This window comes from Carassius gibelio, chromosome A7, assembly GCF_023724105.1.
Source record: "Carassius gibelio isolate Cgi1373 ecotype wild population from Czech Republic chromosome A7, carGib1.2-hapl.c, whole genome shotgun sequence".
In the NCBI taxonomy this organism is placed as follows: Eukaryota; Metazoa; Chordata; class Actinopteri; order Cypriniformes; family Cyprinidae; genus Carassius; species Carassius gibelio.
Genome location: NC_068377.1, coordinates 8,059,540 through 8,083,919, shown reverse-complemented (window position 1 = coordinate 8,083,919; position 24,380 = coordinate 8,059,540). Strand labels below are relative to the sequence as shown.

Here is a 24,380-nt window from a genome sequence, read left to right as displayed (position 1 = left end):
CTACACAGTGCTGGGACGCGTCATACGTGATGACACTTACAGTAACAGTGAGTACATAAATACCTACCGCCGCAGCACTGCGGGTTATGCTCATAAATCTAACAGCAATTATTACAGGTTTCTGGATTAAAGAGGAAAGGGGAGGGAAAGGAGAGACTTGAGTTAGTGTCAAGGCATAGCTAATGTGGCTAGTTGATTTACTCAAGTAGGACATGATCTCGGAACAATATCCTTTTTGGTCTTGAAGCAAGGTATCGGTCAGATTTTAGGGTTAAAGTTAAGCTTATAACGGGTTGGAGCGTTATTCTTATCAACCTGTCGTTTCCCTCTGATTTTAGGGGTAGATTTGGTATGAGGTTTTAGATTGGACTCATCGGAGATAAGAATGTTGTTCCGGAACCAACACTTTTCCAACTTATTCAACTTCCTGGATCAAAAGCTTTTAATGTTGTAGGCTACGGAACAATATTCCTGTCAAACAAACTCTAATCATTAACTACCTCTAAAATAAAAGGGGAAATAAAATGTTGATAAGAATGTTGTTTCAGGTCCAACAAGGATGTTGATCCAGAAATATGCCCTATTTAGCAAGGTTTTGGACATCTGGGTTACGTGGATGTCTGTGGAAAAACAGGAAATTCACTCTAAACTCTTACCATGGACCTGCGGATGAATGTTAGTCGGATCTTGGCTTTGTTCTCCGCAAATTCCAGAGTGCTGATGTCCTTCAGTCTGGCCTTATACTTATTCATCTGCTCACAAATGATCAGCTCGATACATCTTTGAAAGAAAATACGTATGTATTTTAATTATATCACTAGATATGAACTGAACTAGTATAATCAAACCATATGAAGTAAGAGTTGTCCATTACGCTGTGGTTTTCCCAATGTCCTGAACGCTCCGCAGAGGGTCGGTAGTGTCAGGACAGCGCAAGATACAGGGGGCAAACACGATAGCCAGCGCATTAGCAGACATACGGTTTGTCTCCTCCTGCAGGGCAATCCTGTAGACAAGCAGCCAACAAAGGGATAGGATTTATTGTCTATTACCACTCAACTTTTTTTTAACCAGTCATTCTTGCGTACATAATTTTGCAGAAATGGGAAGTTGCGGTTGCTGTCTCACCTGACCAAATGGAAAATAAGGCGCTCCAGCGTGTTCAGATGAGTTCTGCTGAGCTGGTCGATTATAGAGTAAACCCCTCTAGTCATTTCTTTTTTGTCCTGGAGACCTGAAGAAACATTATGCCTCTATAAATGTGTAACTGATTTAAACACAAAAAAACTTTCAAAAGGGGCTTTATAACAGTACTGCATCTGTGGACTTATATATAAAATAAAAAATATATATATTTATCATTTATGATAAAAAAATTTTTTCCATCTATTTCAATAGAGTTTAAAACCTATAGAAATAATTCAAATTAAAGACAAGGGATAAAAATGCAATGCAAAGGTTAATTAATTAAGAATCTAGGTCAACACAACTTTAGTGATATTTTATGCTATGTAATATTTGTATTACTTTATGTAATAAAATGTAGAATTCTTATACTGTTTTTATACTGGGATTTTATGCTTGGGGTGTCTGTGGGAAATCATATGCTACATTGTCCACCAGTACCAATTTCAATGTGCTTCACAAACAGAACAAAACACTTAAAAGAAAAAGACAACAACCCCCCTGCCCAACAACAACAACCATAAAAAATAGTACAAGCAAATAAGACAACAAAACTATATTTGCTATACTGAATGCTAATGTAATTAAGTGTGATAGATCATGCTCACCCATGGCCCGCAGGAATTCCTCATACAGTTCAAAAGTCATCAGAGGATTTGGCAAGTCACGTAACCACTGCTTGAACACACTGGCAATGACATTAATATTATAGTCGTCCAGAATCATGCCATTTACATCTGAGGGCAGAAAATAACAGATGTCAAAACTATATATAGTGTTCCTGTGGATCAGTGGTACAGCATTGCATTAGCAGTGCAAAGACTGTGGGTTCGATTCCCAGGGAACACATTAGGTAAAAAATTTTATTCTGAATGCTCTGTAAGTCGCTTTGGATAAAAGTATATGTGTATATATATATATGTGTATATATATATGTGTGTAAATATATATATATATATATATATATATATATATATATATATATATATATATATATATATATATATATATATATATATATATTAAAAGGGGGGGATCTCATTATGAAATAAATGTTCTTCTCCAGTGCATGTTGGCCACAATTATTGGCACACTGCCCCAATATCACCACATATTAAGATAAAAACAATAGAAACTCTGTTAGAAATCTTATAGTGCGCCATGGTTGGACCTACCATTAGGACCATGATCCAAGACAAATATAAAAATCAACACAAAAATGTGTTACTGAGCATAAAACCAAGCTTCTACCATGGCCATCCCAGTTCCCTGAACTGAACCCTATAGAGTGTGGTGAAGAAGCACCAACATTTTTTAAAACATCCTTAAAATCAGATACATTTACTTGAAGAAAAAAATGTGTAAGATATGAATAGATGTTTATAGAGAACGTAACTAGTTTATTATAACTTGTTTTTATTATTACAGTACTCTGTGACCTGAGCTGGATGTGTCCAATGAGGAAAACATCCCAGATGTGAAATGATGGAAAGGCTCCAGAAATAGTATGAAAACAATAGGTTACTGTCGTTACCCTGGTTCTCTGAAACATCGAGTGGAGAGATCCGCCTATGGGAAGGGCATCGGTACCTGACCTCTGCAGAATCATCCAGTTGCACCAAGTCTGGCTAGACAGACAGAAGTGCGCAGCCAATGCCAGGTAAGGCCCCGCTCCCTTACCCAGGGGCATATAACAGCTGCAGCTCTGCTATTCCACAGTAAGTATTTTCGCTTCTCCTGTGGCAAGCAGGGCAAAGCTTGTGGATCTCTCCACTCGATGTTTCAGAGAACCGGGGTTACGACAGTAACCTATTGTTCTCGTTCATCCTCTCGTGTTCAAGATCCACCATTGGGAGACACATGGACAGCTCCCTGATTGCCCAATACACTCACCGTGAAGTTCTGAAAGCCAGAGAATGATGGTCACCCCAGGGAGGCGGTGCCTGACACATCCCATACTCATGATCCTGCAATACTGATGCACACACATGATTGCTGTGCACATGCAGCACATGACACATGTATGCATCACACACATGATAATAACTCCAACAACATCAATGTGCATACAAATACACCCAGAAAAGGAGTGGAAATTGGTGACAGGAATGTGCATGGCCAGCTGGCCCATTCACTCCTTATTCGTCACTTCCAATAGGGTTGCAGGGAAGGGCTAAGAAGACCCCACCCCTAAAATCGAACATGCTACCGAGATATTGGTGACATCCAGCCGGTAATAACGAACAAAGGTATGAGGAGAAGCCCAACTGGCAGCGGAGCAGATGTCCTGCAGTGACACTCCCCTAAACAAAGCCCAAGAGGTGGTCGTGCCCCTCGTGGAATGAGCTCTTATGTCCCTTGGTGGCTGCACTCGCTTTGATTCATAAGCCAAAGCTATAGCATTCACAAGCCAATGTTAGAGGCGCTGCTTAGAAATGGGATTCCCTCCATGAGAAATAAAGAGCTGGTCGCTCTTCCGGAAAGCACTGGTCCTGGTCATACTGTATGTGTCTGTAAAGCACGGACAGGACACAGAGCATTTAGCCTCTCATCCTCAAGGGAGGAAAAAGGTGCAGGGTGAAAAGCGGACAGGATTAGGCTTAAGAGAAACCATATCTCCACTAAGAGAAAATTTAGTGCACCTGGATGAACTGAAAGTGCATGTAGCTCACTGACATGTTTAGCTGATGCCAAGGCCAAGAGCAAAGCTGTCTTGAAAGACAGCAGCTTTAGCGAAATACTTCAAAGAGGCTCAAAAGGATATTGAGAAAGAGCCTCCAGCACCATGGAGAGGTTCCACTCAGGAACAGTTCTCCTGACTACTGGCAAGGAGTGACGGGGATTCTTCATAAATCTACGGATTAGAGGATGCTGCCCGACTGTTGAGCTCTCAAAGTCCACATGACAGGCCAAAATCGAAGCCAAGTAGACCTTAATTGAGGAAAAAGACCTACCCTTTTCCAAGAGGTCTTGGAGGAAACGCAAAATATCAGGAACTGAGCACTGATAAGATGTGAGACCATGCCCATCGCACCCGAACACTTGCCACTCACTGCCATACAAGGACTGAGTAGAAACGGCCCTGGAATTCTGTACAGTAGCAATCACACGTGGCAAAAGCCCAAGTACACTTAGGTTCATCCTTTCACGGGCCAAGCCCAAAGAGCCACCCTGTCTGGGTGCAGGTTATAAATCTCCCCTTTCGCTTGGGACAATAGGTCCATGCGAGGGGGAGCCGACACGGCTCGGCATATAACAGACGGATTATTCCCGCCAGCCATGGAGCTTTGGGCCACCTGGGTGCTATCAGAATGAGAGACAGGCCCTGCTCTTTCACCCTGCCAGTGTGGGAATTATCAGGCACAGGGGAGCAAAAGCATGGGGCCACTGGTGGGCCACTGCATCTATCATCACAACTTTCCGCATCATAAACGTCCCCATAACGTCCACATTTTCCGTGCATAAAAGTCTGTGCTCTTCCAGTGGTGCATGGCTGAGCAGGCACACGGAAAATTACATTACGACTGGGTGTAAAATTGCTCTTGCTCACATTCACTCTGAACCCGAGAGATGTGATGTGCGTGAGCACACGGCAGGTGTCCTGCAACACTTTCTTCTTCGATTCGGCTATAATGAGCCAATCGTCTATGTATGTCAGAATCCTCATGGGTGCTAATCCTGCCTTCGCACACAGACAGAAACACCAGGGGCTTAAACTGAGCCCAAACGGCAGAACTGTGAATTCGTAACATGTGCCCTGGTAGGCGAAACCAAGAAACTTCCTGTGTGGAGGATAAATGCATATATGGAAGAACGCATCTTTCAGGTTGACTGATGTGAACCGGTCATTTTGTTTTATGGCTTGGGCGAGCGAGCCATGAGTTAACATTCTGAAATTGTATTCCCTCAAATGTTTTTTCAACACAAAAAGGTCCAAGATAAGGTGGAGAGAGCCATCCTTCTTTGGGACCAGGAAATAATGAGAATAAAATCCCTGATTCATCTAACTGGCGGGCACCACCTGAATTGCTCCCTTGGTTAGGAGGGAGGAGATTTCCTCTTTCAGAATGTGTGAGGTGCTCTCTTCTGTGTGTGAAGAGAGAACGCCATTTAAATGTGGGACGTTCATTGCAAACTGCAGTCTGTATCCCTGCGTTATAGTATGCATCACCCACTCGGGTGCCGAAAACAGTTTGCCAAGCCCATTCGTGACTCGCGAGTGTTCCCATCCAAGACGCAGCGGAGCTGTGTAAGCCCAGCTAACTTATTTGTGATGCAACGGCGCCATCTAGTGGACAAACCAGGGAAGACGTGTTTTTTTGTGTGTTTTGTGTTGGGTAAACACTGGGGCTGAAGCCTTTAATAATTGAGTGAGGGGAACAAAGTGTTTGTGGTGTGGTGACACTGCTTCTGCACTTTTCCTCACAACAGACCCCTGAACGTGAGGGGAGAACACACAATGTTCATTAAACACATGGGCTGTGCAGCTTCGAAAGAAGGGGAACCGGTCCCCAGTTTTCCCCAGTGCTTTGCAGGCGGTGGGTTATTTTGCCGTGGAGGGGGTTTGTTGCAGGCCTTTCCTTGCCCTGGTGGAAATCTCGTCCCATGGCAGGTGTGTTAGGCAAATGCACAGGGGGTACCTGGCGTGGGGCCGCCTTCCTAGGAATAACTTGAACGCCTCATCCTCCTTTTTGTCGTCATACCGTTATTGCATCAATGCAACGGCAGGGCCAAAGATAGCCCAGCCAGGCTCCACCGACGCGCCCGTGATGCACTGCTCCTCACTGTCAGGAAGGCCTGACAGATTAAGCCAGAGCGTGCGCTCTCCCACAGAAAGCGCCATAGAGCGCCCGCAGGCTTGGATGGCCTGCCGAGTGTTACAGAGGATGAGGTTGTTCACCATGAGGATTTCCTTCCACAAGGGTAGAGAAGGAGTTCCCTTTTCCAGCTGTTGCCCTAATTCATCCACAATCTCCACCTGGTAAGTGGAGAGGAGAGAAGAAACATCCAGGGCCCTGACAGCCAAGGCAGAGGACTTGTATGCGGCCTGATGAACTGAGGCAGAAAAAACGGTCCATCTTGTTGGGCAAGACCGGCTTAGGGGGAGCAAGCAGCCGCCCTGAGCGGGGTTAAGGTGCCTGGCGATGGAAGGCTTGATAGCGGGGGAGTCACCCAAACCATGAGCTGCCATAACCTTTACTTCAAGGCCCGTGAGACCGTGTTTGAAGTCAAACGGGTTGCTCCAATTGTGCCTCATGTGCTTAGCGCACGCTGGAAGGACAAGGAAGAGTTGTTTCCTCGAACCGGGAGGAGGTCCCAACACTTTCCCATCGTAAATATTCCTCTCCTGGTCGGTGGCGCTGGCCATCAATGTTGAGGCGAGCGGCCACTCGCTCAACAAATTTCCAGGAGGATGGACTGAGCCAGGGCTGTCTGGGCGCTAGCCTGGGGAACGCCAGAGGGCGGGATGGCTTCCTCGTCCTCTGAGACCCCAAGAAGGGACGCATCATCCTCATCTCTGGAACCGGCTGGTTTGTCGGCGAGCGTGAGGTTGCGGGATTGGGCTGGTAAGCCCAAATAAATGAGGAGGAGCTCCGAGAGTCCCCCGGTAGCGCACCGTCATCATCGTGTCCCTCATCTGAGTCAGAAAGGGCGAGCTCAGAGCACTGGGTCGCTGCAACTTTAAGACAATGTCGTAAAAGCTTCTTGGGCAGCATAAGGCAATGACTGCAATTTTCAGAGTTCTCCAAGGCTTCTTGAGTGTGTTTAAGGCCCAAGCAAACCACGCAGAATGGGTGAAGGTCCTTTCTGCTTTCAGGTCCTCCAGGCAGGCCCGTGATAGGATGTTCAGCAAATGTCAACTGGGTAATAGCAGCGCTGCAGCCGTCATATTCCCCTAGGTAAGGGGGCTAGGCCTTACCTGGCATTGGCTGCGCGCTTTTGTCTGTCTAGCCAGACTTGGTGCAATTGGATGCTTCTGCAGAGGTCAGGTACGGATGCCCTTCCCATAGGTGGATCTCGAACACGAGATGATGAAAGAGAACTCCTAGTTTAAAGCAGAAACCTCACCAACTTCAGATTCTTCCAGCCAGAAATCATTAGGGCTTTTCACACTTGAAATAGTTAACCCTGGGTAAACGGCCAGGTATCCGTTTACCCAGGGTTAACTATTTCAAGTGTGAAAAGCCCTAATGATTTCTGGCTGGAAGAATCTGAAGTTGGTGAGGTTTCTGCTTTCATCACATTTCACACAATTTACCTAGGGTTAACAGTTAATCCTGGTTATTCACAAACTGACGCTTCACACTGCTCATTCCTAAAGCCTGTGTTACCATACTATTTGGGGTGTGAGTGTCATTGACTGGATGAACAGCTCACAATCCATTTACGTAATGTCTCTAGCATTGCACATCCTCATATTATAAATTGTAGACTGTACTATCAAGTTTTCTTGTGTTGAATTTTTGGACTATAAAAGGTAAGAATGAAATGTTCTCTTCTTCACTCAATTCATGTGTTCTCCATCATAAAAAATTTTTTCCACTCAAATGCTGAAACATACAACTCGCTATGTTTCTGTAACTGTCTGAAGCATGTAAATGTGATGCATGCGATTAGCTATCGGTTGCTAAGCATCTAGCTATAACATTCCAGCACCGTCATGTTGTATCACACTGCAAAAGTTTGGCACCACTAAAGTGCTGCTAACTTTCACAAACAGTGGTGTTAACCCTGCTTCTAAATAACAAGTTTGAAATGTAGCTTTACCCAGGGTTAAAAGTGGGGTTTAAAACAACATTAAACCTATTCATACCTGTGTCCAGACCCTGCTTCAGCTCCTTAATTTTATTGGTGGATCCCGATTTCCTGTAGATCCCTTCTGTGTACAGACCATGCATCTCAATATAATTGATAAGTTTCTCAAAGACAAAAGGCACCGCTCGCTCATCGTTGGTCAGACGGGACAATTCCACACCAAACTGTCTTGATGAGAGTTCAGGGTCATACTGCACATGGAAAGAAAAAAATGTGCTGTAAGTGCCAGCATCCTCTATTACAGCCCAAATCACATGAACGCACTTAACAGAGAAAAATTCCTTACCTTCTTGCTGCATTTGGTGGTCATCTTCTGACAGCACTTTCTGTGACAAGCATAGCGGCACACTACACAAGACACAAACATCTCATTCATTCTCATTTTCAACTGCAGTACATATGGCACAGATGAAAAAATAAATATTGCACCGCTACCTAAAATAACCTAATTTCAAGTCAACAATCTTCTCACTGTAACATGGCAGAAAACATCCTGCTCTACAAAGCTGAACTGTTCTCTGTTCAAGCCGAGAGGCCATGGGCTTGTTGGTAAACAATTTGATTATACTGAATTGAGTTCAGGGTTATTTTGATGCAGATACTGTTGACATGAAACTCACGTTTGCAGACGCATGCCTTGTCCATCATCCAGATGAGGGAGGAGCAGTACTCGCAGTAGGTGGGAATACTGTATTGAGTTGACTTGAATATGTGGCCGTTGTGCTCCTCAACCTGAAACAGTCAGTCAGAGCGTCAGCTGATTTCCATGAAAAACGGAAACGCTAATTCAGTTTGTGACACCTCTGTCTGTGATTCCACTCACTATATCAGTATCCTTTTTCCTTCTTTTCTTGCGGTCTGGTTTGGGTGCCTTTGGGAAGGGAAAAAAAAAGCATTGACAATAAATTCATAAAACACACACTCTCTCTATACTGTATATATAAATGCATGTTTAAATATACAGTCATATAGAATGTATATTACATAATCTTATTTCAATTTATAGAACAATAAATAAAATTATATTTGACCACTGGACTGCTTTGAGATAATCAGCAAAATATTACATATTTGGCTGTTATGAGGAACTGAACACATCAAACCTATGCTTTAATTGGTTTAAAAGCATATTTGAGCAAATTTAAAATAAGAAAACATTTTATAATCTACAACAATAAACCAAGATATCGATTTTAAATTTGTATTTACTCGCCATCCTGTTCCACCCTGTTATTTTCTCTAAGCCCTATTTTGTATGCTGTTCATGAAGAGTGTTATTGAATTGTTTTAAGAGAGTACCTTGCTCACACTGCCGTCCAGAGGTTTGTGCTCTGTCATGAACTCATCCAGGAAGACTTTGAAGGTGTTGACCCAAACTTTCACCGGAGACTCGCTCCAGTCCCTCTGCTCCTGACGCATGTTTTTCTCCAGGATTTGTTCAAAGAGGGCATGGAGATCCTTGTAACGAATGCTTTTGCCATCGTCCATCTGCACACAGAGCAAAAATCTGTTTCTTACATAGTGTCCCAACCAGGCACAATGTGACAACAAGCAACACAAAACATCTCTTAAAGGCCATTAACACTCAATATCTTTGGCAAAAATAAAACAACCATATGTAATATGTTTTCGATGAAAGCTAGCAATATGAACAATTTTGGGGTTATAATAATCGATTTATTAATATACTTACAGCTAGAGCTGTTGAGTAGGAGTTGAAGATATTTAAGCGGAACTCCTTTAGTGCCTTTTTGAAGACAACATCCACCATTGTGTCATTCTTCCCATCTTCTGTGTCTAAATCAGTAATCTGCGAGATTGAAACAAGGTTATGAGGAAAACTTCTCATCGATAAGTAAATGCAACTGTTGTAAATTGAAGTAGGAAACAGTCATCACCTTCTTCATGAGGAAGTCATTCATGCTCCTGTAGTCACTGGCACATGTGAGTATCTGCAGGGCATCGTTCTGCCACTGGACGGGCTCCAGAGCCACACTGCTGATCTTCACACTCCGTCTGCGCTTCACTTTAGGGGACGGATCTTTATTCTCTTTAAACTCCCTCTGTAATGTTAGATCTGGGCTTCGAGGAGGGGACATGCGCTCTACCCCTGAATAAACAGAATGGCAGTGTTTTCATGATCAAAAGAGTGAAATATTTTAATGAAGCAGTTTTTCGGACGACTCACCCTCTTCCATTAGAAGTGCTGTGTCAGCATATTCTCCCTCCAAAGTATCACCGCTACATAGCAGCCTCTCTCTTGAGGTTTTCTTCTCTGCATGCCTTGCCTTTCCCCAAAACCGCATTTTACCCCGAACTCTACAGACATTACACGTTGACAAGGACAGCAATAGTTTAATGAAATAGATTATCCACATACTTATATTTTATTTATTTTAATGTCCCAGCACCTTTACTACTAATACTTTTTGTTGTTGTTGCTTAGACACAATAATTCAATGTGTGAAAAACCAGCAGTGATGAGCCTTATAATGCTATAATGACTAATTCTAGGGTGAGAATGATTAAATGAAGATTACAATGAAAATATTTTAATCTTGAATAGCTGTTCCAAACCAATTCACAACTGTTTGTGAAAAAGAAAAACAAGCACCTTCCATCTCCATGAGAGTTCTTCCTCGCATCACTTTTGCCCAGCTCTCCAGATGACATGTCTTTATACATGTTCTTCTGCTCTTCATTGGCTGTGGTCGGCTGAAAGAGATCATTACATATAGTAGGTCAGAGACTGAAGGTAAACGGCATGCTGTGTCTTCCAAAACCTTCTATAGCTAAATATAAGCCATTAAATGGACACTTTAGTCACTATTTTCAGGTAGGTAGTCAGTTTACAACATTTACAACAGGCACAAAGACGAAGAAAATGTATTGTTCCTTTACGTAGTCTGAAAGCACTATGGTTCAATCAATTTCTTCTGTAACACTAATGCAAAAAAAACTAACCAGTGGCACCACAATGAAAGTGCACTTTATTGATAGCATATGATACGGACAAAAATTACATCTCTTTATGTATGTATGTGTGTATGTATGTATAAATAAATAAATAAAATGGAATAACAGTATTTACCCTAAACTAGATGGGTCATTCTACAAAATGGGTACTTTTTGCATACTTTAAATAATAATGAATACAGTAATTACTTGTGTTATTACATATTTTAATTTTATTTGAAAATTTAAATCTTATCCCCAGCTTATATGTCAACCCTGTTACCATCATATTTAAACAATGAACTATCCTACAGTACAAATTAAAAAATTGTCTTTTCTTTATCAATTTATCTTATACTGTGGGTAAATGCAGAAATATCAACACTAAACCTTGTAATGATCTAAATCAAATAATGAGCACAAATCAATAACAGCTAAGTAAACTGTAAACGTTTTTACTCGTCTAAATAATGGATATAACCCAACTTGTGTATATATTAAAATGTATTAATCTAATAAATTCTGATATAGAAAGGAGGCACCAGTTTCATACAATGACTCAGATAATGACTGGATTCTACTGTTTTGTTAACCAACAAGACTGAAAAGAGTGGTTATTGAAAAGAGAGCTAAAGAATAAGAAATGAAAAGTGTGCGCCGTGAAAGTTTCATGGCTTTAGCATTGGTGAATTGTTGCAGAAGAGCAGACAGAACTAAATGTTAAAGCATGCAGTACTCTTTTTCCAAGGTGGCAGTGTAGAAAGTAGAATCTCACAGCTGAAGGTCTTGGCAGTTCAGGAAAGAGCAACTTGTAACGATCATAGCTGTTATGTCTAGACAAGCAGCATCAGATTGTGAAGAGTGCCGTGGGTTAAACTTTATGCAAGATGCCTTTTAAATCAGGAAAGGAAAGCAAACTTCTGATGGAAGCCATCCATATCTGTGTGGCTGGTAAATGTACCAATGTACTGAAGAAAAGTGTGACAATTTTATCTACAATTTTTTTGTGCTTGGTTGAAAATGGATTAAAACCAGGGCTGTCAACATTGACATGATACCTCATGAGATTAATTACAATTCTATCAATAAACAAAACAAAAGGTGTTTTAATGACTAATGAAAAAATTTACAGTGATTTTGAAAAATATGTTTATAATGTACAGCAACAAAGTTTTGTGTGATGTTACATTACATCCACACCAATAGGTGTCAGCATAACATCCAACAACTAGTTTGGTTAGGTTAAATTTCATGTAGGGTGTTGGTTCGGTTATTATATTTATATCTAGCTGTATATAAAACAATAGAAGTCTGAGGAATGTCCACATTTACAGTAGACAGCCAAGTAAACTAATGTATGTGTTGAGGAAAATTCTAAATTAATAGTGACAGCCCTAATTGAAAATGCTAATGATTCTTTGCATTGTATATTTTATTTGTACAGTATTTGTAAAACAGCTGCCATCACAGATGAGAATAGTTTTCAAAAGGTGTTTCAGCATCTGCGGTTGAAGACTATTTCCTTCAACTGGATAGGAAGGTATAAGCATTTCAGGTGGTCAGTAAGGCCATCTATCGGCATCTTCTGGAGGAGTTAGCTGTAGAGAGAGATCTTGCTGCTGGGCCTACTTGCATTAAATTACCATTTCGGAGTCACTGTGACAAGCCTCTAGTGCACTCTCCTCTGAGTCCTGCTTGGGGAGGGGTGTGCCAGGAAACAGAGGGGTCTCATCATACTCCTCCTCCTCTGACTCCCCCTCTCCCATGGCGTTTGAACCGCGGGTCATGAAGTCTGAACGTGTCCGTGCCATTCGAGCTTTTTTATGACCCGGTCGGCCAACCTAATCAACCAAATGATAAAACAAATGAAGATGCTCCCCTGTACCTCAAGGTCAGATCACCCCACCAAGGCCTCATGAGGCATAAAGAGTTCAAACACAAATGTATTCAATAATGAGGGGAAAAAAGCTGTTTAAATCTGTCATGAGCTAAAGTCTCTCACCTCACTCTTAGCGGGTTTGTAACCCAAGAGGCTCACTTCATTCTGTCCTCCCGGGGTCTTCCTTTGATTAGCTAAGTCCTTCTCCAGCCTAAAACAAATTCAAGAAAGCCAAGGTTTAATTTACTTAAAAATGAAAATGCTGCAATTATTTATTCACCTTTATGTCAATCTAAACCCCTTTCTTTAGCTTTGTGTGCAGAACAGACCAGAGTTTTATGTGATTATCCACTGATCATCTCTCACTTTTAAGCAAATTTAAAGATGGCATCTTAAGTTTCATGCTAGGTTTAATGTTAACGACAATTAAAATTGTCTGTTCCTCATACAAAGTTAATTTCTGACTTTTGAATACTTGGATAATAGTGGCAAAGTCATACGGACTAATTAATATTTATTTGTTTTGAAGCATGAAAGCCCCAAACATGCATAGTAAAGTACTTGGACGTTTACATTTTGTGTTCAGCAGAAGAAAGAATGGCGAGTATGAAATCACGATCACTTTCATTTTGGGATAAATTATTCAGTAACCTGGCACCCTGAGGTCAAGTGCATCACTTACTTTGAAACTTTGGCTTTCGGAGAATAGAAGATGTTTCCTGACCTCTCGGACAGACTCATGTTGACATTCTGAGTGGACGGTTTATTATTTATTATCCTTCTTGGTTTATCCCCTCTGGATTCCAGGGTCAACTTTGGAGCCCACCCTTCCGCTACATTGCGACTATCTTTTGGTTTGTCTCTGAAAACTAAAGGAGCAGGCTCCTTTTCCGGAACCAGTGGCTGGGAGCTGAGGTCAGGCTCTGGCTGAGCTATGGGAGCAGGGTCTGTGTCTGGCTTTCCTCCTGAACCTTCTTCTCTATTCTTCTCGATCTTTTGCAGAGCTTCAACTCTCTGCTTTTCAAACACCTCCCTCTCATGTTGGGAGAAAATCTCACGTTGTTCTTTCAGGATGTGCTTCTGCTGACGGATCTGCTCCATCATCTCTTTTTCATTTTGCTGCTGCTGATGCTTCTGACGCTCTTCCTTTTCCTCATTAAGCTTCTCTAGCCTTTCCAGAACATGAAGGCTTTCACTGCTAGGCTGTGCTGGGCTGGTCTGGGCGGCACCGTCTCTGACCTCGGGAGGCTTCACATCTGCTTGATTTAAAAGACTTTCCTTCTGCATACTAATAACCACAACCATAGGTCTCCGAGTGGGCTCCTTCCTGTTTTTCATAAGTTTGCTGGGGTCATCAGAGCACAGGGTGGCAGAATTCATGGTAGACTTCAAAATTAGAGAGCTGCTTTCTGATGGAGGGGAGTAGAAAGTTGGGAGCGAGTTCTGCATTTTGGGAGATTCAGGTTGGCCAGCTTGTTTTGACAATATATCGGGTGCTGGAGTGTCAGAGGGAAAAGTGGACTCGGGAATGTTGGCAAGCACATCAAGCTTGTCAGGTACAGAAGGAGAACCAAGGTCCTCTGTTTCGACACAGGGTGCCTTGTCTTTGAAATAGTCATCTATATTGAGTAGCTCAAAGCTGCCTTTGGAGCTCTGGCTGTCTGGTGAACCCTGAGGTGTGTGAGGGATCTCGCTGACCAGTTCCACTGACCAGCGCCTTTCTTCTGAAGGAGACACTCCTCCAGTGGAGCGCACCTTAAGAAGCTCCAAGCTGAATTTAGCCTGCTCCAACTCCCGAATCCGCCGGCTCTCCCGTTTGGCCCGGGTCCTCTGGTTGGGATCCTCTAGAGTCTGCGGTCTTTCTCGGATAGACACTTCAGGTGTCGGTTGCACTGTTGCCGTACCCTCTGTCATCTCTGGCTCCATCTCTTCCGAAACATCTCCTCCAGGTGCCTCTACTACACCGATGAGGGTCTGTCTGCTCCTGTCCTGCACCTCACATGAGTCTTCCCATATGCTGTGATCCAAACCCATGTCTCTCAGCTTGTCCTCTTCTGGTAACAGACAGGTCTTTCCATTCAGCAGCTGAGTGGATTTTAATCTCTGCTCTTCAAGTTCTCTAAATCTGAAAATATTGAGATAAACCCCCCCGAAAAAATACATTTCAGTAAAAGACCACCTCTCATGGTGCATTCATAGCAGGCGCAAAAGAAGCATTAAGCGTGAGTGATTTACATGTTAAGTCAAGGCAAAGACGCAATTCTCGCGAATGAGCCGTTGCGAAAGACGTGATTCACGCAATAGACATGGCACAAGTTGAGCATTGCGCAATATATATATACATACACACACACACTGTATCTCAGATTAGGTGAATATACTGTATTTATGTGGATAATGGACAATGACAAACTATCACATAATCGGGATTTGTTATACTATAAAGTATATATTGTTTTATGTGAGTGTACTGTAAGCATGGCAATAAATGTACTAAACAATATATTCAACTTTTAATATATATAGTTACTGAACAATAAAATTGTTTACATTTTTTGATGATGCAGAAAGGTTAGTAAACAACATTTTAATTAGCAAACAACCTAGCACTTTGAAACAATTCCTCTCCCTCTCAAACAATTCTCTTAACTTTGAGTTCTTATGCAATTGTAGTGTTAAACCAACCAGATTTTGGCTTGGCAGAACTCCATTAAGAACACTGTATAAAAAGGATTAGACTGTTGATTGGTGTAACCCAGACCGTTCTAGAGCTCTGTCTGTGTTATTAGGCCATTTATTTTAACAGAGCAACCCTCTTTAGAAAGGATTGCATCATACCTCTGCCTCGCCAGGTAGCCTCTCCCCACTGCTTGCAGGCGGATGGCAGAATCTCGCTGCTGGAGGTACAGCTTTCTGGCCCTGTGTCCTCTCCATGCAGTCTGGATCCGGCAGGCCGCCCGGCTCCGCCAATACAGCCTCCAATTTCTCTGGATCACCACGGCTGCCTCCCTCCACAGCAAGAGTCTACGCCTATCTTTAAAGCCTCTCCAGGCCGACTGGATACAAACCGCTGCCTCCTGCTGGACATCTTCAAGCCTGCTGTCCCTCTGTGAAGACTGACAGCTCCTCCACCAGCTCTACAGGAGACAACACAACACAGAGGAGGTTCAATAGAAGATTTACTCCAAACTATTTGGTGTAAAAATAGAAATAGCGTAGAATAGCTTTTATGAATGGTGTAGAATAGCTTTTAAAGACAGGAATATTATTTTTCACGTGTACAAAAAAATACTAAACAGTGATCTTAGTAAATATAAATTGCATCAAAACATTAGGAAATGTCAAGATGTAAATTTAATATTTATAATATTTAAAAAAGGATCAAGTCATAGACTTACAATACATAACTGCAATCAGTCTATCCACATTTTTTGGAGTGTGTGACGTAACAAATAATTCACCTTTCGAGTTTATTTAATATTAAATCCTTTATTTCTGTAAGTACTTCCACTGTTTACATGTCAAAATTGTATCTCAAATACCAACGACAGGGTTTCCACACTTTCTACCCAATTAACTTTTTTTTTCAGTCATTCAAGATGGATACTGGATAATGATTTTTTTTAAAAATGAAATAAAATCATTAAAAAGCAATTAAAAAAAAAAATAAATTGAACAATTTGAGTATATATTTCCACTGAAACTAATATATATATATATATATATAATTTATTTTTTTAATATATAAAATATCAATCTTAAAAGTCCCTGATATTTCCAGGCTTCAAAAATATTGTTACATAAAGCAGTAATAAAAGCTATAATAATAATTCAGAGGTACCTGTATTTGGCAAGCAGCCTGTCTCATTCTGAGGAAGTTCCTTCTCTCCAGAAGAGCTCTGAAACGTCGCTGAAGATGAATGATTCTACGCAGCACCTCCTGATGGAGCAGGTCTTGCAGCCGCAGACGCTCTGCTTCACGGAGGAACACCTGCCATACAGACGCATGGACAAAGAGACACGTCATATGCATGCAACACTGTACATTTCAAACAAAGCTAACCATGAATGGACAGTATGCCTCATCCCAAAGGCATCAGAAAACGTTTGACTCTAGGAATTTAATTAAGTCCTATTACTGGCAGAGGCTGAGTGTTGATCATACCATTGTATGGCCCACTTGGAACCTTTCAGGAGTGAGATCCACCTGGTGCAGGTACCGTCTGATAGCTTCCTGGCTGGCCTGGTTGGTACCCTCTGGTAACAGCACATGGAAGTGTCGAACAAAATCCTGGAGATAACAAAGAGACTTTATACCACACCACCATAGTGAATCTTCTTTTCTCGATTACACAAACACACACAAGTCATTCACTTTCTGAAGTGTCCAGGAAGTTGCATTTCTCATTAAGGCCATAAAATGGGGCAGATTTCAGAACAATAACATCACTGTGAAGGTATGCCTTGATGAAGTCTTCTTCAATGCAGCCCACTGGGGGTGGACAGTCTGGGAGGCAGATGCCATTGTGTACGCAATTATTCCTGGCCACTTTTATTGCAGACTATAAAGAGCCTCTGTAAAGTCAGCTCCATATCTTACAGGAATTACTGGGGCCGAAAACACTTAAGTTTCATAAAAAGACACACGAACACACATTGACATGATGGAGAGCTTAATATAAAGAAGTCATTGGAATGCAGTTGCTAGTGTGTTCTGAGTGGTTGTTAGCACATTGCTAATGCTTTATATCTGTAATGATAGCTGTTGGCTTACTGGCCTGTGTCAAAAAAGCCAACCACACGTCTCTACGATCATTTGAGGCTGTATTACAGAAAATTCCTATCTCAATTCTTGACTTTGTAGAGGTAAAAATATGGCTTAAGGGCCCAGGTTGTTTTTGTTGTTTTTTCTCACTGTGATGATTTGTCAGTTATTAGGGATTAACGGTGTGTAAACAAATCTATTTGTATCATCTACATGATGCTATTTGTCTTTGCTGAATTCATAAAAAAGTGTCCAACACAACAGCACCATCCAACCAGGAAAGGAAGTGAATAACTGGAAGCAGTGACTTCAGCTTGGAGGATGAGGATAGAATCAGGAATTGCACTGATCCATTTACACTACCATTTAAAAGTATGGGGTCAGTAAGATCTTCATTATTAAAAAAAAACAAAAAAAACAAATGAAAATCAATACGTTTCAGAAATCTATACGTTGATTGAGCAAGGATGTATTATATTAAACAAAAAAGATAGTAAAGACTTTAACATTGTTACCAAAACAGTTTCCACAAAAACTATTTACAGCAGAGATAATAATAATAAATGTTTCTTGAGCACATTAGAATGACTTCTGAAAGATTACCTGACATCGAAGACTGGAGTAATGATGCTGACAACTCAGCTTTACATTTGTAAAATTCAAATTTCATTTACTATTCAAATAGAAAACTGTTATTTTGAAATTTTAATAATATTCCAATATTACTGATTTTACCGTATTCTTAATTAAGCATGAGGAACCTCATATATATATATATATATATATATATATATATATATATATATATATATATATATATATATATATATATATATATATATATATACACACACACACACACACACACATATATATATATATATATATATAAATATATACACACACACATATATATATATATATATATATATACACATACATACATACATACATACATATATATATATATTATAATTATTATATATACATACTGTATGTGTGCATTAGTCTCACCTTAAAAGTGTACTTGATACTGTAGCCTGATCGTCGGATCCGCACAGTTTCCAGCATGCCTGTGTAGCGAAGCTGTCTCAGCACCAGGCCATCATTAAAACGCAGAGGAAGCTGAAAAGCAGCAGGGATTTATGGCAAAAAGTAAACATAAAAAGGGATATAATCTTAAAGGACATACTGTATACTATGTAACATTCACATAGACTCACACACCTTCTCCGCATTTGATCGTATGCACTTCACAAAGTATGGCTCTGACTGACCAAGCGTTTCCATCAGTTTGTTGAGAGAGGCCTTAAATGAAGTACAATACCACAAGTATATTAATAAATTATGCATAGTGGTAGACACAAGCTCTATGTTGTCTGCATTACTTCAACCTGATGAATAACACATTGAGCTAGATAATAACTCATCATTTTCTCGTTTCTTGACTAAGTGAATCTCACAAAACCTGTCAAGAACATTTCACTCTGAAAGACAATTAACATTTAAAAGAAATACAAAGATATATTCTATTTGAGAAATTGTAAGTATAATTTCCAATATTTTAAATATCACTGTGTAATATGACACAGATATACCCTTCCAAAGTAGCCGAAAAATGTACACATCGCATCTCACATGCAAATCAGTGTTCAAGATCTTTGAAAAGCCTCTGCATGTGTATTTCCATGTACGAATCTCTTTATACAGAGGGAAAGCAGCTTTTTTGGTGGTCAGGAATTCACTCTCCTATCCCAAAGTGAGAGCCACACAGAACAGGATGTGGGAAGTGAGGTCATCCACACATTTGTGCAGGCCTGCTGCCAGACGCCCCAGAAGTGCAGAGCGGGTGAGTGTTTACAGCGCTCCGTCTCAATCTGAGACACTAGAGGGAAATCTGATTCTTAGCCAGCAGAGTCGAATGTGATCAAATGCTGCATTTTTTAATAGATTAAACTAAGAGAATCCATAATAAAATTAGCATTTATATGTTTAAAACTATGATTATATAAACAAAGACAAACTGAAGTTAATATCACCTTCCATTCCGATCGTAAAAATATGCAGAAAGCGTGAACACATTTAATTATATGTAATTAAAATACCATTATAGGACCACAAGCAGTTGTTTTTTAGGAAAACCAAAACAAAGGAGGTTGGGAACGACAGAGAAAATAAAAGTGTTTTTGTATCAAAGACAGACATGATGTCATTAATTTGGGCTTTTACTAGAGCTTATAAAACAGAGCTGGAAATTACACCACACTTACACAACAAAGATGTGATTCAGAAAGAAACAGTGAAAGAAAGTGAGATCTGACCTGAAACTGGGCACTGATGCTTGGGGGTTTCTTTTTCTTGTGCAGGTGCAGCAGGGACTTTGTGATGCGGTCTTGTAACGTCAGGTTACTCAGGTACTTCAGAGACTTTACATCCAGCAAGTGCTGCAGAAACAGATAGAGAGACCAGTTAAAGGGAACGTTTGCTCAAAAATCTGAGTTCTATCAACATCTACAGAACCTCAAGTCATTATAAAGCCACCTGAACTTCCATAGAACACAAAGAGAGAAGTCAATTCTGTATACGGCAATCACAGCTGTAAAAATACATCAATGTATCCTAAAAAAAATATCACATAAATGTCTTTAAAACAGACAATAAAAGGACAAAAATAACTGATAAACAATATTCCAAGTGTTCTGAAGCAATGAGTGAAGGAAAATAAACAAAAGAATAAAAAAAAACTGCCTTCTGCAGTAGTTATCGGAACTCATTAGCACTTTTGGACACAACACCATAAACTTGACATTTTAATATCTCTGTTTGGTTCTTGGTTTCACAAGAACCAAACCAGAAAAAAAAGCAAACAAACACAAAACAAACTGACAAAAACACATTTTTTTGCCAACATTATGAGTAGATCATAACAGACTTGTCATTGTGTGAACATTGATCATTTTAAAAAAGAAATCAATTTAAGTATGTTATGGGTTTTGCGCACCTTAGGAAGACTGGGCTTCATTTTATAGTTTTTATTTCTCCTGAAAAAAAAAAAAGCATAAATAATAGTGGTTATGTTATTCCAGTGGTATGTTGTATATGATGGCAATACAAGTAAAGAGCTGTGTAGCACAGAGAGGCAGAATCTCACATAAGGATGCCATGGGCTCGCTCCAGGAGTTTACTGCTTGTGGAGTTGATGAAGATGCCCTCCTCTTCACTGAAGGATCCAGCGGAGGACAGACGGTTTTGTCTCCCAGTATGCCCATTCCATCCCTCTCTGAAAGGAACAGCAAAAACAAATATTAAACACACATCCAACCTCTCTAAATAAGCTACAGTATATGGTTTTGCTACACTAAACACAGTTTAACCGGTATTTGTTGTAAAACAGTGGTTATTCAATGAAAATCTATATGCCACAAAACCATTGTTACTACACTTTCACTGTAATAAAAGTATGATTAATTTTCCTAAGGAAAAGTTAGTAGCTGGGTTTCCATCAACCTGTTTTTATGCACATTTTGATTTAATCGCATCAGAATCGAGAGATGGAAACACAAAATTTTGCATAAAAATGCCTTAATTCAAAAAAAAAAATTAATGTTATGCTCGCTTGAGTTGTTTTTGACTTGAGCGAAAAAGAGTTAATACGAATAATGAGAGATGGAAATGCATTTTGCGAATAAATTCCTCCAAGCGCATTTAAAAGTCTATTTGCTATGGGACGGTAAATCCTGACTAACCAGCAAACTGATCTTGTTCCACAGCATCTAAAATAATTATATATGGTCATCCGGAAATGCCCGAGCAAAGTCTGTCAAAGTATTTCTGTATAATTGCCTCCCAGAACTGTTAAACGACTACGTTCCCAAACACCAGCATACACCTCCGAAAAAAAAAAAAAAACATTCATTGCATTTCGTCTGCTGCTCCTGATGTGCAAGTAATATATTATATAGGAACATTTTTGTATTCAGTAGCTTCTCCTACTTTTCTTATTAGTGATGTATAGGGCCAGTTAGACGAATTTGTTCTCTTTGACTCGCTGGATGAAACGGTGCTTGTTTGCAAATGTTTTGTGCGATATTCTAATTTTGCGCATCAGTTAAATTTGCAACTTTGGATGGAAACCCGGCTACTGTTACGTGCTCTTGACTTGTTCAAGTTCATCACCTGATGGCGGAGGCCATAAAACACATTCACAAACGGGCTATTGTAACGGAGTACAAACTTCATAATCTCGGGAAGGAGGAGGCAGGAACCGGCGGACATTTAAATCAAAACTTTAATAATAAAATAAACACAAAACAGCGCAACAGCCCCTCGCGGATGACTGCCACATCCAATCAAAAACCAAACACAAAATAAATCCCAGGCCTGGTCCTCTCTTGTCCTTCACTATCGTCGCTCCTCTTTTGTATCCTTCCGATCTCCTCCGTGGGACTTGCTCATTTCCCAATCACTCCACTGGCCTTGCTCCGTTCCCATGGCTCTCGGCCCGCCCCACTCGTCACAGCTATTAAATTAACTCAGTTTTCAGCTGAAATTTTTCATTTCAGTTTTTTGGTAAAAATAAATATTTAGGTGCATCACTCCTGGCCAGCGATCTCAACATGGCAGCCACCATGAAGGGAGACTGCCCTTATTTAGGTTAAAACAGCCTTTCTAGGGCACCAATAAGTCTGGAATCTTTGTTATTATTATTATTTATTTTTTTACTAAACCACTATTTATTTTTTAGGTATTAAACTCATTGCAAAGTCTGTCAAATTAACCAAACGTTACACAAAGCCGAGGGGCCTTACAGTAATTTTATGGCAATATTCTGTGTACAGGAGCTCACTGGAGCATGTGGTCGTGGACTGTGGAAAGCATTTACCCATCAGCCTAGGGCCTGTCCTCCAAATGAGCAAATAACTCCACTCTTACATCACACAGGAAGCAGCTGCTGTTTTCTCGTGCTTAATGGTCACTTAGTAACCCAAAAAGTGCGTGGGGTTGCAAAACAGATTAGGGAGACTTTACAGTGCAACAAAAGAGCTGTTGTGAGCTTGGCTCTTGCCACTTGTTGTGGATATCAGGACTAATCTCAGTGCCATGCAGTGGTTAACAAAGCATGAAGCATTATCTGTGGAGCTACTGCTCTATTTCTACAGCCACAGGGAGAACTTTACAAGCCGAGTGAGTACTGACCAGGGGCTCGTTGTACACGCTTCATTTCCCACTCCGAAAATAAAAAAAGTGTCAGGAAAATACAGAGGGGATTTCAGAAACTCGACTACTGACATTAGAAACAAATGATGCACAGTCTGTTAAAAATTACTGTCAATAGAAAAAATAAAAACAATCCACTCTAATGCCACAATTTTATTTGCAGACCCCTTAAAACCCCATCATAACTGCTAAATATATTGTCAATGATATTTTGTATATTTAAATGTTAAACATTTTAGGGGCATCTGTATCTACGAGGGTTAGGACAGGATGGTGGTCATATGGGAGGCGCTCTTACCGTTGATTAAGTGCATTGCTTCCCTGCAGATCAGACAGTGGTGTGCGGGGATTCCTCTTGTTCACACCTGAAACGGAGCACAAAACCTGTACAACCAGACTGCTCCGACACACATGGGTAATATGGGAAATGAGTGAGAGGTTATGGACCATGTAATGGTTCTCATGAGAATAATATAATGTGATGTTGATTAATTCACTGCTGTTGATGAAATGAAACATTTAATCATTCAGTTAGAGGTGAATTACTTGAAACATGCTTATGTGAATCGGTTAAGTATGACACACACACACACACACACACACACACACAGTGTCTGGGTTCATACATCCACATACAAAAACCCTTGGAGACTCTCATTGTACCAGAACTAATGCTGGGTGATATATTGAAATTGTACCATACATGTGCAATATACTTGTTGGTGATTAAGTTTCCTTAAATGAATCTCAACCAATAATGAAAATCTTGACCATCAGAATATCCAATATATACATGAGTTTGTTTATTCACTGGAACAGTTCATGGAGCACTTGTGATGGGCTAGAATTGTGTGAATTATTATGATGTTTTTATCAGCTGTTGGACTCTTATTCTGACGGCACCCATTCACTGCAAAGGATTAATTCTGATGAGGATACAAACTCATCTACATCAAAGATGACCTGAGGGTGAGTAAATAATTTTCTTTTTGGGGTGGATTTTTAATTATTTTTTCCCCCCACAACCAAACCATGAACGTAAAAATCTATTTTCTATGCTGATTCATCACGGTCTAGTACAATGTATTTTTTTACAATATGTACTGTATTGTATATACTGTATAAATAATAATTATAATATTAAACCTCATTAAATGTGTTCCTTATGTTCATTTAATGAAAATGTTAGAAGAATTTTTGGTAACACTTTATAATAACTGCATGCTATTAATCATTAGTTAAGCATTAGGAAACGGTTAATTAATCATTTATAAAGCATTAATAAACATGTATAAGCAGTTTATAAATACAGATATAAATGCTTTATACCTGATTTAAAAGCATATCCATAATGTGTTTAATAATTGTTTTTCATACTTTATTAATGATCAATTTATCATTTCTAAATTAAGTATAGCATTATTTACACACCAGTTATTAAGGAGTTGTCAGTGGTTCATAAGATCACTTAGAAATTGTAAGTAAATGATTAATAAATTATTTAAATGTGCATTCATACATCTTTTTATTCAGACATATAGTAATAGTTACTTATAGTGTTAA

General features: G+C 40.1%; 1 protein-coding gene across 8 annotated transcripts in view; it reads right to left on the bottom strand.

Annotated features, from left to right (window-relative positions):
- LOC128016556 (unconventional myosin-IXAa) overlaps positions 1 to 24,380 on the bottom strand; it is a 112,498-nt gene that overhangs the window by 3,732 nt on the left and 84,386 nt on the right. For 6 of the 8 annotated variants that reach the window (XM_052601160.1, XM_052601159.1, XM_052601162.1 and 3 more), the window contains 25 exons: positions 23,116 to 23,182; positions 20,752 to 20,880; positions 20,602 to 20,641; positions 19,922 to 20,044; positions 18,828 to 18,908; positions 18,615 to 18,725; positions 17,001 to 17,126; positions 16,677 to 16,826; positions 15,674 to 15,972; positions 13,518 to 14,960; positions 12,959 to 13,046; positions 12,600 to 12,797; positions 10,616 to 10,716; positions 10,190 to 10,320; positions 9,900 to 10,111; positions 9,695 to 9,811; positions 9,301 to 9,489; positions 8,825 to 8,872; positions 8,622 to 8,733; positions 8,288 to 8,349; positions 8,000 to 8,192; positions 1,794 to 1,922; positions 1,129 to 1,234; positions 875 to 1,006; positions 657 to 780 (listed from right to left, as the gene is read on the bottom strand). In XM_052601160.1, the coding sequence (XP_052457120.1) occupies positions 657 to 780; positions 875 to 1,006; positions 1,129 to 1,234; positions 1,794 to 1,922; positions 8,000 to 8,192; positions 8,288 to 8,349; positions 8,622 to 8,733; positions 8,825 to 8,872; positions 9,301 to 9,489; positions 9,695 to 9,811; positions 9,900 to 10,111; positions 10,190 to 10,320; positions 10,616 to 10,716; positions 12,600 to 12,797; positions 12,959 to 13,046; positions 13,518 to 14,960; positions 15,674 to 15,972; positions 16,677 to 16,826; positions 17,001 to 17,126; positions 18,615 to 18,725; positions 18,828 to 18,908; positions 19,922 to 20,044; positions 20,602 to 20,641; positions 20,752 to 20,880; positions 23,116 to 23,182 (4,511 nt within the window). The remainder of the gene's footprint in view (positions 1 to 656; positions 781 to 874; positions 1,007 to 1,128; positions 1,235 to 1,793; positions 1,923 to 7,999; positions 8,193 to 8,287; positions 8,350 to 8,621; positions 8,734 to 8,824; positions 8,873 to 9,300; positions 9,490 to 9,694; positions 9,812 to 9,899; positions 10,112 to 10,189; positions 10,321 to 10,615; positions 10,717 to 12,599; positions 12,798 to 12,958; positions 13,047 to 13,517; positions 14,961 to 15,673; positions 15,973 to 16,676; positions 16,827 to 17,000; positions 17,127 to 18,614; positions 18,726 to 18,827; positions 18,909 to 19,921; positions 20,045 to 20,601; positions 20,642 to 20,751; positions 20,881 to 23,115; positions 23,183 to 24,380) is intronic. The other 2 variants (XM_052601165.1, XM_052601166.1) reach the window with 1 other exon arrangement.